Source organism: Rhinatrema bivittatum, chromosome 2 (genome assembly GCF_901001135.1).
Source record: "Rhinatrema bivittatum chromosome 2, aRhiBiv1.1, whole genome shotgun sequence".
Taxonomy (NCBI): domain Eukaryota; kingdom Metazoa; phylum Chordata; class Amphibia; order Gymnophiona; family Rhinatrematidae; genus Rhinatrema; species Rhinatrema bivittatum.
The window spans coordinates 421,774,986-421,788,132 of record NC_042616.1 but is presented as its reverse complement, the minus strand read 5'-3'; the positions used below and the strand labels follow the sequence as shown (position 1 = coordinate 421,788,132).

Sequence of the window (13,147 nt, the reverse complement as noted above, 5' to 3'; positions counted from 1 at the left end):
AGGGACTCTGTACTGAGGCTTCATTTTCGGAATCAGTCACAACTATTCCATGGTCAGAAAATATGGATCTTTTCTGATATATCAAGAAACACTCAAGAACGCAGGAAGAAATTTCTAACTATGAAGGCTGAAGCTGTTTCACGTGGAGCAAGGCTCAGCTTAAGATATCCGAGTAAATGTTTGTTAGTATTTTGGAAGTTTAAGTATTTGTTCTATGAACCATCTCAGTTGCGTACCTTTTTGGATTCACACTCCTGAAATTTTCTCTGTGGGGGGCCAGGTATTATGAATTATGTAGGGGATGTCTAGGAAGCAATATACTGTATCTAATTTTCTTTATAATATTCGCTTAATATAGCCTTGTTTTACCCCCTTTTTTCTTATTAATGCTGAGATACAGTTATTTTTTTCTTCTTCCAGAAAGTTTTGGAGATATTCTATACGGTAACGGTTGTGTAAGTATCTCAATTCTGTACAAGTGGATGCTTGTGTTAAATTGAAAGTATAATAAAAATAAAAAACTTAAAAAAAACTGTTCCAATTTCATATATCTTAGAGCCAAATGCAATATGTGAAAAACGTGCATTGAACCTCAGCGCATTTTCTTTATTCATGTGCTAAAAAAGTTAAGTGATATGATGATGCACCCGCAGTTTTAAAAAAGTGTGATAACATGAAAATACAAACACAACATGCTTAGCATGCATAAAATATGTTGTGTGTGTTTAAAACCAGAGTACAGGAACCCCACACTGTTGAAGAATTTTAAATTGTGCTACTTAAAACCAGCAGCCTTGCTAAAAATCAAGTTGAAATCAGACAATAGCTGTCACAAAGGTTGTTACATGGCCCATATGCAAGAACTTTTCTCTCTTGCTACAGAATTGTAGGAAATGAACTGTGCCTTAACCCCTTCCTTTGCCACTGCATTTTTCTTGCTTACCCTCCCCTCCTGTCTCCCCATTATCCCTGCAAGGAGCCACTTCCTTCCTCCTCTACCTTCCATCCCCAAAATCCAAATACCAGTCTCCCAATCTACTATTGCTACTGAAGTTTATGGTTCCCTTACCCTTAACAATTTGATTCATTGCAGCATATTCCCAGGCTTAATTCTGACCTACCTAAGAAATAGCACCAGCAATGCAGGGGAAGGAGAGGGCAAGGGGGGACAGCCACAAGCTTCCAAGTAATAGTGGGTGACGGCACCCACGTGGAAAGGGAGCCAACACCTGGGTATTGAGGAACAGGGAGCGAGAAGCTGTTTTCTCTTTCTGGGAGTGGGGTGAGAAAGAATAAAACTAGAACACAGTAGATGTTGACAGATAAGAATCAGCTGGCTTTCGTATCAATCCAATTTTTCTGCCTGTGGGCCTGATATAATAATGTGCTTTCAGTGGAGTGCGATATTTTGCCCACAGCTGTGTGCCCATTTTTTGTGCAAAAACTGTATTCTCAATGCAGCAAGGTTTGCGCACAAAAAGTGTGTTACACGGTACATGCCGCTTAGCACACTCGCATGGAAATACCATGCTAATGAAAGGATTAGCTATTACCCCCAAAGCAGAGGAATGCACTGACTAAAGAAGACAGAAGAAATGAAGTAAAAAGACAACTATTACAGTGTACTGGGGAACAACCGTTCCCCTGCTCCTATCTGCTGGAGTCAGAAAGATACTGAAGAGGGAGACTGGTTGTGCTGGCTTATGTGGCAGCACCCTCTAAAGTTCTTGTCTGACTCCTGGACAGGGGACATAACCCACCGTCTGGACTGATCCTGGTACGTACAGGGAAATAGCTTTTTTTATTTGGTGTCCTATCCAAACCAAGTTTTCAGAACATTGTTTGGGGGGGGGGGGGGGGGGGGGAAGAAGGCATGCAACATGAAGACACTGACAGGTTGTGTGTTCCCTCCTGCCCCCCTCATCCATGTATATTTTCTCTTCTGAGTGGAACTTATTGTTTCTTTGCTCCTCACTCAAGTTAAAAGTGTGGCAAGGCATTAATATATCCTTAGGAGCCGAATTAATAAGCCCAGCTTTAAGACTGTATTACTGAAATTCAGTGCAAAGTTTCATAACACAGGCATTAAAACAAAATGTAACTGGATGAAGTAAACAAATGCTATGGTAATCCACTGGGAATTAAAAAAAAAAAAAAGCATGCAAACAAAAATGTGCATACTGAGTTTGCATGATCATGCATTTTAGTTTGGGTGGTGAAGGGAATTTATATGCACAAAATCATTTTCATGAGACACACAGCAATCTCGTAAGCCTTTTTTCTCTTTAGAAAGCAGGATAAACACTGTAGAAAAAAAAACTGGGGGAGTGGAAGCAGGTAGAACAAAATAAGCAATCTAAGAATAGTAATAAACAAGGTACACTGACAGGCTGATACAGAAAGACATGCCAACAGCCACCTCCCCTGAGCACCCAATGCAGTATTTAAATGAGGCAGTGTAAAAAAGGGCACACTAAGGGAGAATTGTGCATCTGTAGCACTTAAGTAGTTTACTACATTGGATGCCCGCAATTGCAACAGGCGCTCAATACAAGTGTGTATTTGATCCCGCTTCTTTTTTATTTGCTGAAATGTATTATATTAGGCGCCCCTTGCTATGGGCATCTAAATTATGCGGCTATAAGAAAAATGGCCCTCTTTTAGATCACCAATATACATTTAATTTTCTGAACTGCAAGCAGTAAAATTAGAGTCACAACAATACTGAGGAGGACTTCACACTTACTGCAACACAGAGGACTTTTTTTTGGTCACGGATAATTTTTTTTTTTTTTTTAAGTTTCTCATGAGCCCTCGACTGTGAGTTGACTTTAATCCACCTCCAGGTTTGGAGTTAAATTCCCCACGTTAAAAGGAGCACATTGGGTGCCCAGCACTTACCTGCATTGGTAGAATTTACATATGATGGGCACTATCAGGTAGGCATTTGTTAGGACATGCTATTGCATTGTGTACTAGTCCAGCGCGCCCGATTGCGAGTAAACTCGTGTATGAGACTGGGCACACCTTATTGAATCAGCCTGAGAGGGAGAGTTGGGTAAGAGAAACGAAAATGATGGGAAAAATGGAATGACAATATAAAAGAGAACTGAAAATTCTTAATCTTCCTTCTAGAGGCAAAGTAATAGTTTTCCATTTGCGCCTTCAGTAAAATAGAATTTCAAAGCGAGTATGTAAACAGCTGAATGTGCACTTCTGGAGGACAGTTTGGTCATTACTACAGAAAGCATAATCAGAAGAGTCTGAATGCTTTCTATTATACTTTATCACTGTAGTAGTAAAGTCAAGTAGACAGGATACATAAGACATTTCAAGAAAGCACTTAAAACTCAAAAGGGTTAGAACATTTTTAATGCAATATAAGTTGCTTTCAAAGGAATGGACCTTTTATGCACTTTAAATTAATTTACAGCCATATGTACATTTATGCAAATAAACACTGGAGTGATTTTGTAGTGTAACAAAGTGAGGCATGGATTTTTCCTAACCCTTCTGCAGAATATTCCTCCAAGTTTCTGCACAAAGGGGGCAGCAGGAGACTATGCCTCTTTGTGGAAGAAACTCTGGCAGGCTTTATAAATAAATTATACAATTAGACATAAATTACCGTCCAATTGCCTCGCTCACAACATTAGCAAAAATTATCAAATCTGTTGTATTTCACCATCTGAATACATTGATGACAATAACCTGCTCCATCCAAAGCAACATGGTTTTCGCAAAGGACATAGCACCAAATCTCTTTTGCTATCACTCTGACACTACTATACTTTGACTCCAGCACTGACTGTATTATTTTTCTTGATATCTCAGCCACATTTGATACTCTAGTCTAAACCATGAGATTCTACAATCTGACTTCAAACACATCGGCATTAATGGCACAGTACTAGACTGGTTTACTTGTTTCTATCTAATCATCTGCAACAAATTAATCTTGGTAGTCACCACTCTGCATAGTACTGCACTAACTGGTGTTTCGCAAGGTTCTTCTCTATCAGCTACTCTTTTTATTATTTATCTCCTTCCTGACACCTGCTGGTTTAGGTTTAACCTTTAAAATATACACAGACAATATCCAGTTCAACATCTTCCTGGACACACATTTTCATTATTTCATATATATATCTAAAAGCCATCAACACATGGCTACCACACAATTGTCTAAAATTAAATACCATTAAAACTGAAATGGTTTATCTATCTTCAATACCCCACTGCTCATGTTCCCCACCCTCTGAATTCATAAACGAAATCTGTACTATTCCGATTGTAAATCATGCTCAAAACCTAGGAGTAATTATAGATTTCAATCTGTCAAACATTTCTACAGTAGTAAAAAAAGTTTTTACACAAAAAACATTTACTAAAAAAACTAAAGCCTTTACTATACCCTGACTTTCGTACTGTTCTTCAAGCCTTGATTCTAACTGGAATAGGTTACTGTAATTCTCTGTATGCTGGCCTTCCTGATACTGCACTTCGTCCTTTGCAATTAATTCAGAATACTGCTGCCCCTCTCATTTCTAACTAAAACGCAATGATCATATTACTCCAATTCTTCAATTACACAGGATTCCCATCAAATATATACAAATTTAAAGTCCTATCAATTGTTCATAATCTCATCTACAACCCCTCATCTATTTGGCTTTGTTCCTCTCAGACTAGATCTAACAAGAAAACGTGCTTTTTCAGTTGCAGCCCCTCTTTTATGGCACTCCCTTCCAGACTCATTACCACTTGTCAAACATTAAAGAGTTCAAAACGCTCTAAAAACATGTTCCTCAGTTTTTAACCTGATTCCTACAAAACCATAACATCTTTACACACTTGTTTACACCTAAATTCCATTTTAAACACAGATGGTTCCTAAATTATGTTTATCTACTTACTGCTCTTATTTTGTTTATGTCATGTATGATTTATTTTACCTTTCTACCGCCCATATATTCTTAACATTACGATTTATTTTATTCTCATTTTTAGTTACTGTATTCAATTATTTTTGTAAACCACTTAGATCTTATACTATTGTACAGGCAGAATAGAAATAATTTTAAATGGATAAATAAAATATAGCTGACAGTGGGCAAATTATTGGGCCACTGGTGAAGATAAAGGGACATGACTATCACCATCACTGAAAAGACAGACTACATTAATTTTGAGACCAGGGAACATTTTAGAACAGAGATCTCAAAAGCCAATGCTCCAGAACCCAAACCATATTCAGATATCTTGACAACCAGAACATAAGTAAACTAAAAACTAGAGAAAGTGCATGCAAACATTAATGAGACTATGGATTATCCTGAAAGGCTGACCTGTTTGTGACTCTCAGACCTGGACACTACTAATTTACAAAAATAAAACCCCTCATCTTTGGTCCCAAAGAGAAATCTGGTGGCCCTCAGGATACAAGACCCTATAAAAGATCAATTAGCAAAGCACTACTTACAAGGCAGAGTGGTCTATGTAACTGTTTTCCATTATTTCGTTTTTCCTTGGACTTTATCGGTGTTTATTACAAAAACAATGGGAGAAGTCATCAGAAAATTATTTTCAAGGTACATATCTTTTTTTTTGTGCTTGCTGTAATAAACACTGATAGATTCCCAGGAGAAATAAAATAAAAACAAAAGGTCCCTATCTACACCAAAGCTAACCTTTCCACCCCCCAAAGAATAGCCAGACAACTCTCAACATTTACAGGACTACAGTAAATGTGATAAACTCATGTGATAGACCACATAACTCCCATCCTGAAAGAGCTACATTGGCTACCCGTATACTTCCGTATCATGTATAAAGCCATGTGTGTCATCTTCAAAACTATACATCAACGCATCTCCCTCGATCTTCAAATCCCCCTCCAAGCATACAATTCGACAAGACCTACCAGAGAAGTTTACAGAGGCGCCCTCCAAGTTCCTCCCACGAAAACGACCAGACACATTACCCTCAGAGATCGGGCCACCTCCACAGCTGGCCCTTCTCTATGGAATTCCATTCCTACAGATCTCAGACTAGAACCCTGCCTCCTAACTTTTAGGAAAGGACTTAAGACTTGGTTATTCAAGCAAGCTTTCCCAGACACAATCTAATGACACAATCCAAGGACTCAATCCAAGGACTCCCCAAAACATTCAACCATTAACAATACCACTTGTACATAGTATTTAATTAATTTAATTTGTATTTTGTCTAACCAGTTATTCTTTCCTATCTCTTCCTTCTTCTCCAAGTTCTGTGACCCTTGTTAATTGTAACTGTTTCCTTCGATCACCACAGTTTTAGTTTGATGTATTTAATGCACCCCGTTTCATGTAAACCAGCAAGATATGTCCTCATGATTGCCGGTATATAAAAAACCTTAAATAAATAAAATAAATAAATAAATAAATAAACTATCCCAAGCTTGTCATAGATGTATTAAGTAAGTCCAATAAAAAGATAGCATCTAGAATTAATTTGTTGACATGTAATACTCTGTATCCAAGTGGAATAACACGGCAACCACAATTCTTTGCTCGGGACTACAAAAGCTGGAACAAATAAGATCACGGGGCACGTCAAATCATCCGGGAACTCAGCAGGCCCTCCCCTCCCCTCCCCCACGTTTACAAGGGACTACCGGCCATAAGTACGCCCTATTCCGGCTTCAATTAACTGCTCGAAGTTTATCTTATGCCTATGCCCTATGAAGATATTTCTATAGCCTACAAACACACACAACCCATAAAACTCACGCACATTTCCGCTAATTCCTATGGCATTAACATAAGAAGGTGCTTCTTCCCTTTATTTCCCCTCCCCCCCCTTTCTTACCCGCCTCGGTCCCGGTCTCCGAAACTTCGCATTTTAGTGCCGAAAACCGAAAATTAAAACAAAAAATTAAAGCGTAAATGCTAAACTCGTTTCAAAAGAAAAAAAAAGCCTATATTTATACAGACAGTGCGTTATTTGTAATCGCTTTCTCCTCAATGGCGACGTGTACGAGTGAAGGAAACGGGACGTAAAAGCCCAGGCTTTTTCCTTCTTTTCTAGAATAAACGGCTCAGCTGACCTCGACCGTGGAAAACAATTTGTGTTTATTAAATATAATGCACGATTCTGAAGCGTTTTCTTGATTTTTAATTGCGTTTTCGATGTAAATCCGCCAGCACGAAGTGACCACGTCTTCTTCCAAACAACAGCCGCTGCACAAAATGGCGACGGCCGACCAATTTTTCCCCAAACTCTCCTCACGCTTTTTGCGTAACGTAAATGTCGTGTACTCCACCGTCTTACGCTTGGAATATTGCGCAAAGAAATCGGTGAATATCGATGACGCGCTACGTCTCACTGCTCTCTATTCTGGATGCTGGATTGCGACAAAAAGGTTGCCTAAGGTAGTTTTTTATTGTTACAGTTTACGCTGGAATAGTGACAAAAACTTAAAAAAAAAAAAAGGCGTAGCTGATGCGCAATATTGGCGTAACGTTATGTTCGGCTCTCTTAATTGAAGAGTTGGTAGTTTACGCACGAATTGTAGCGGTTTACGCTTTAGGAATAGTGCACACGTTTTCGCTTGTTCAGCTCGGCTTCAGTTTACAGCTCCACCATGTTGTGTGTTCTGTACAGGGGCCAAGTGTACGGGGGATTATTTCAAAATAGGCGTACGGGTTATATGTCTGACACGCTTGAGCTTTCTATGCCTGTAAAGCACATACTTCAAAAGTTCCTAAAAGCATGCCAAATTGACTCTTGAAAGATTTACATCATATGACCTAAAGCCAAACTATCTCTAACATACATTTCACTTTTTACCTAAATTGTGGATTGCAATCTGGTTGAAAGGCAGGAAACAGAAAGCAGTCAACTGGAATACTTCAGGGTTCTGTACTTGGACCAGTGCTTTTTAATATATTTATAAATGATCTGGAAAGGGGAATAACAAGTGAGGTGATCAAATTTGCAGATGACACTATTATTTAGAGCAGTGGTTCTCAACCTTTTTTCTGTTGGGACACACCTGACAGATGGTTCTCACATGCGTGACACACTGACCCATGATCGTCACAGGGCTAGATGTAAAAGTACAGTTTGCATCCACGGGAACCCCCCTGAACCACAATAATGGATGTAAAGCAGAATTATGACATTCCCCATACAACTCATCCTACAAAAAAGATGTTCTGGTGTCATCTCAGTAACAGCAACTCAAACTCCTTCTACTTCCAGGCTCAATAGCCCTACTTATGAAAAGACAGCAGTTTACCACCAATGCATGTCCTCTTGAGAAAACACAACAAATAAGACTGATACAAACGCTTACATGCTAGTAAAATATCTCGGTAACAGACACAGAACCGACCTAATATACTCCCAGGATCTGTAGTAATGCACATAAACTAATCCGCACACAGTTACATCTGTATTATGGAATACACTCAAACAGGAGCAACCCTATCTATGAAAAGGCAACACTACAAATATTAAATCAGGTCCTAAAAACCAATACACCTCTTATTAGGAAAACAGAACTAGCAAGCAGCTATAGATCCCCACACAGAAATAATTGTAAAACTATACTAATAAGCAGAAAAAAAGTTTCACAACAACTATGAACAGAATAACATCCAACAATTCAAAACTCATAAAAACTATTAAAAATTCTCCAAACACCAATAAAATATTTCAAAAAAAGAAGACACATCCCATAATATTAAATAATTAAAATGGCAGTCAATCAAGAAAAATAAACTTAAAAAGCCACCTTTACTTACCCCCCTCCAGCAGCTCTCCTACTCCCCTTCCATGCAGGCCGTGGCACACACCAGAAGCAGCAGTAGAAGCTAAGTTCTATACTCCTGGTCCTTTTCCTTAGGGCCTATGTCTCTCACACACACACACCATATCAGTCATGCCCCCATGACCAGTTTCTGTCTCTCACACACCAATCATCTCCCAAACAGTCTTTGACAAACACACCAGTCACCTTCCTGAACAGTTTCTCTCATGCCATACACACACACAGGCTTCCCACGCCCGTGTTCCACTTACATATATGGGCTTCTCACTCTCATAATCACTTTCTCACACACACTCACCAGTCTCTCACTCCCATGCTTGTTCTCTCCACATGCACAGGCTTCTCATTCCCATAATCACTTTCTTTCTCTCACACACACACCAGTCACCTGATCTCTCTCATGCATACACACACACAGGCTTCCCACTCCCATGTTCTCTTTCAGATATACAGGCTTCTCACTCCCATGCTGTGTCTCACACACACCCAGGTTTCTCACTCCCATGCTCACTCTTCATATGCACAGGCTTCTCATTCCCATAATACTTTCTTTCTCTTTCTCTCTCACACACACACACACACATACACACACACTAGTCACATGATCTCTCTCATGCATACACACACAGGCTTCCCACTCTCATGTTCTCTTTCTGATATACAGGCTTCTCACTCCCATGCTGTGTCTCACACACACACACACATATTTCTCACTCCCATGTGTAACCCTTGAAGTTCAAATTTCTTTATGACTCCTTGTGTCTGAAACCTGCACTTTGATTCCCAGCCCAGTATTAGAAATGAATCCACACGCTCCTTAGTGGGTAACAGTTTTATCTTTACTGGGATGAATGACTGAAATACATCTGTTCACTTCCTAAGCATCTGCATTTTTCATATAAACACATGTATATAGTACAAGAGAAAACTCAACTTTGTCATAAACTCATGTTAAGTATTTCAACCAGAATCAGCATGTGATAATAGCACCAGACCCTAAGCAGTCTCTAAACAAGCAAAGTTCCAGATTGTACCCTACTGTGTGTCCATTTGAATTTAGAGCTGAAGATGGCGTCAGTACTGCTCTTTGCTTCAACCGTCAAGTCCACAATACAGCAGCCTCTATCCAAAAGAAAAGCTTCAAATCTTGACAGGGCACAGTTCAATTACTCCCAAGTCGTCCACAGCAGGGTTTCAGAAAAGCAAACCTTAATCAGCAACAGATATTTATTAGTTCAGAGCAGGGCAGAAACTCTGTTCAGGCTGTAGCAGTGATCTGCTGCACATGCCCAATACAATCCAATTTTGAATCTCCTTTCCCCCCCACCCAGCTCTTAAAGAGACAGCACTCTACTGTCAGTCTTTTCATGTCACAATAATGATTCAACATTTCTCTGCCCTAGTTCCTAGAGGTATGTTACATGGTCCCCTCCTAAAACCTGACGTCACCGGCAGGTATTTATGTCCACAGCTTATATATTAACTCTGTTTGTTTGCTCAATATCTCTTGCATCATACTACTTAGTTGCTGCATGGATATACACGCCTCTAATGGATTCCTTGAATATGACTGTCTCAATATGTTGTGGCTGTGCAACCCCTTGGGCAATTGCACTTCAAAGTCATCGAATCTACTAGGCAGTCTCCTTGGTCTCTGCGATCTTTGAGGTAACGGTAGAAGTCCTATTTTGGTCATTGATTCATCAAGAGTTTTCTTCTTCCCCGAGGAGGATGCACGCTATTCTTCATTGACTGAGCTGTTCAAATCGCATGAATTGTTATGATTTACTGGTATACTAACTTCCACAGGATCCTCTTCCCATGACTCTGGATGAAACTCCTCCGCATTAGGATTTAATGTTCCATTTGACTGAATTTCACCAGTAATTGGACTCTCTTCCAGTTCAGTTGGATCTGAACTTCCGCTCTCCATGATAGAGCCATCCATACTATCCTCAGCGTCCTCCTTCTGCTTTTTCAGCAATTGCTTGGTACTATTGAATGGTTCACAATGAATATCAGCCTCTTCTCTTCCAGAAATAAATCCACAGGGGCGCAGTAGATCCCTGTGTAACGTCCTTTCGGGTCCATCTCCTGTTTCTGGCTTCACCACATAGACTGGTATACCTTCAATTTGTTTTACCACAATATACACTGAAGACTCCCACCGATCAGCCAATTTGTGCTTGCCCCTCAACTTCACATTCTTGACCAATACTCTATCACCCTCTTCCACTGAGGATGGCATTACTTTCGCATCCCATCTGCGTTTGTTGGCTAGTTGATGTTTCTCAGCTTCCTGAGTAGCCAGTTCGTATGCATACTTCAACCTCTGATGTAACTCTCGTACCTATTGATGATGAGTTTCAGCGTTATGACCCACTGGACTGATGCCGAAACATAAGTCTATTGGAAGTCGAGGTTCTCTTCCAAGCATGAGAAAAAACGGAGAAATTCCAGTACTGTCATTCCGAGTACAATTATAGGCATGTACTAGTGGCCGAACATATTTTCTCCAATGTTCCTTACGCTTATCCTCTAATGTACCCAACATTTCTATTAAGGTTCTATTGAAGCGTTCTACGGGATTTCCTCGAGGGTGATATGGAGTAGTTCTGGATTTAGTGCCTGCTATTCTACATAGCTCTGAGATGAGTTCAGATTCAAAATTGGCTCCTTGGTCACTATGGATTCGTTTTGGAAATCCATAGTGGCAGATTAAATTCTCCCACAGGGTAACAGCAACAGTTCTTGCGGTCTGATCTCTAGTGGGATTTGCCTGAGCATACTTAGTAAAGTGATCCGTGACTACCAAAACATTTCGTGTATCCTTGTCTTCAGGCTCTAAGGTGAGGAAATCAATGCAAACTAGCTCCATGGGGGCGTAAGCTTTTATATTTACCAAGGGGGCTGCTTTTTCTGTCCTAGCTTTTCTCCGCACACATCTTTCGCATGTCTTCACCCATTGCTCTACCCCATGTGCCATTCTCGGCCAATAAAAATGTGCATGTGCTACGTCCAAGGTCCGTTCACAACCCAGATGGCCAGTTTCATCATGTACCCCCTCCAGAGCTCTCTGACGATATTTTCTTGGAATCACAAGTTGTTGGTGTGGTCCTCCACTCCTCATCACTTTTCTGAAAAGTACCCCCTCTTGAAGACATAGTTTTTGCCATTCTCTGAAGAATAATCGCAATTCTGGATGCTCCCGATTCCTGTCTCGATCTTCAAATTTCTCACCTCTCTCCAGCATCATTATGACTTGGGATAAACATGGGTCTTCCCTCTGGAACACTCTCCAGTCACCCAGGGTAAACCCAGGTAGGGTGGATTGTCCAGGCCACAGGTCCGGGTCATCAAAATCATCTGGAACAGCATCTCCTCCTGCAGGTAAGATTTCCACCAAGGCACCAGGGCTGCACTCAAACTTGGAAGTAGAATGAGGTGTAATGGGAGTGTCGTAGTCTCCCGAATCTTCTGAAATATGTGTCAAAATAGAGACATCATGCTTCTGGAATGCCGCCTTACATATTACCTTAGAGTGTCCATTCCTTCTTGATCTGTCTTCACACAAGATAGCATCTTGGCAACCCTCTCCTCATATTTAAAAAATTCTTCATCATCTTCTTCAGGATCATGTGGTCTCCTAGACAACCCGTCAGCATCTATATTGGCTTTACCAGATTTGTATCCAATGTCAAAGTTGTACAGGGAGAGGGATGCTAACCATCGATGACCTGTGGCATCCAGTTTAGCAGTCGTCAGGATGTACGTCAGAGGGTTATTATCTGTCACTACTTTAAACTCTGCACCATATAGATAATCATGAAATTTTTCACAAACTGCCCATTTAAGGGCTAAAAATTCCAATTTGTAGATAGGGTAATTCCGTTCACTTTTAGTGAGCCCACGACTGGCATATGAAATCACTCGCAGTTTTCCTTCTTGAATTTGGTAAAGTGCAGCGCCTAGCCCTGTAGTGCTGGCATCAGTGTGTAATACATAAGGTAGCTTCCAATTTGCGAAAGCCAACACAGGAGCAACCGTGGGTCTTTCCTTTATAATTTCGAATGCTTTCTGACATTCTGAGGTCCACCGTGTACCCAATGGCTGCTGGCTTTGAATCCGGGCTTCTTTCCTATCCTTTCGACTGTTTGTTAGTCCCACCAACAGATTACTGAGCGGCTTAACCAAGCGTGAGTATTGATTCACGAATCTTTGGTAATAGCCCGCAAATCCTAGAAAAGATCGCAGCTCTCTAATGTTTTTAGGTTGTGGCCACTTAGTAATGGCTGAAATCTTCTCTTCATCGGGGAGCACCCCCTTCTC

The 13,147-nt window shown here is 40.4% G+C and overlaps 1 protein-coding gene across 1 annotated transcript in view; it reads right to left on the bottom strand.

Annotated features, from left to right (window-relative positions):
- Positions 1 to 7,244, bottom strand: part of DDX17 (DEAD-box helicase 17) — a 195,429-nt gene extending 188,185 nt beyond the window's left edge. The window contains exon 1 of the mRNA XM_029590213.1: positions 6,853 to 7,244. Coding sequence (XP_029446073.1) covers positions 6,853 to 6,884 — 32 coding nt within the window. The 5' untranslated portion in view covers positions 6,885 to 7,244. The remainder of the gene's footprint in view (positions 1 to 6,852) is intronic.
- Between the last annotated feature and the right edge of the window lie 5,903 nt (positions 7,245 to 13,147).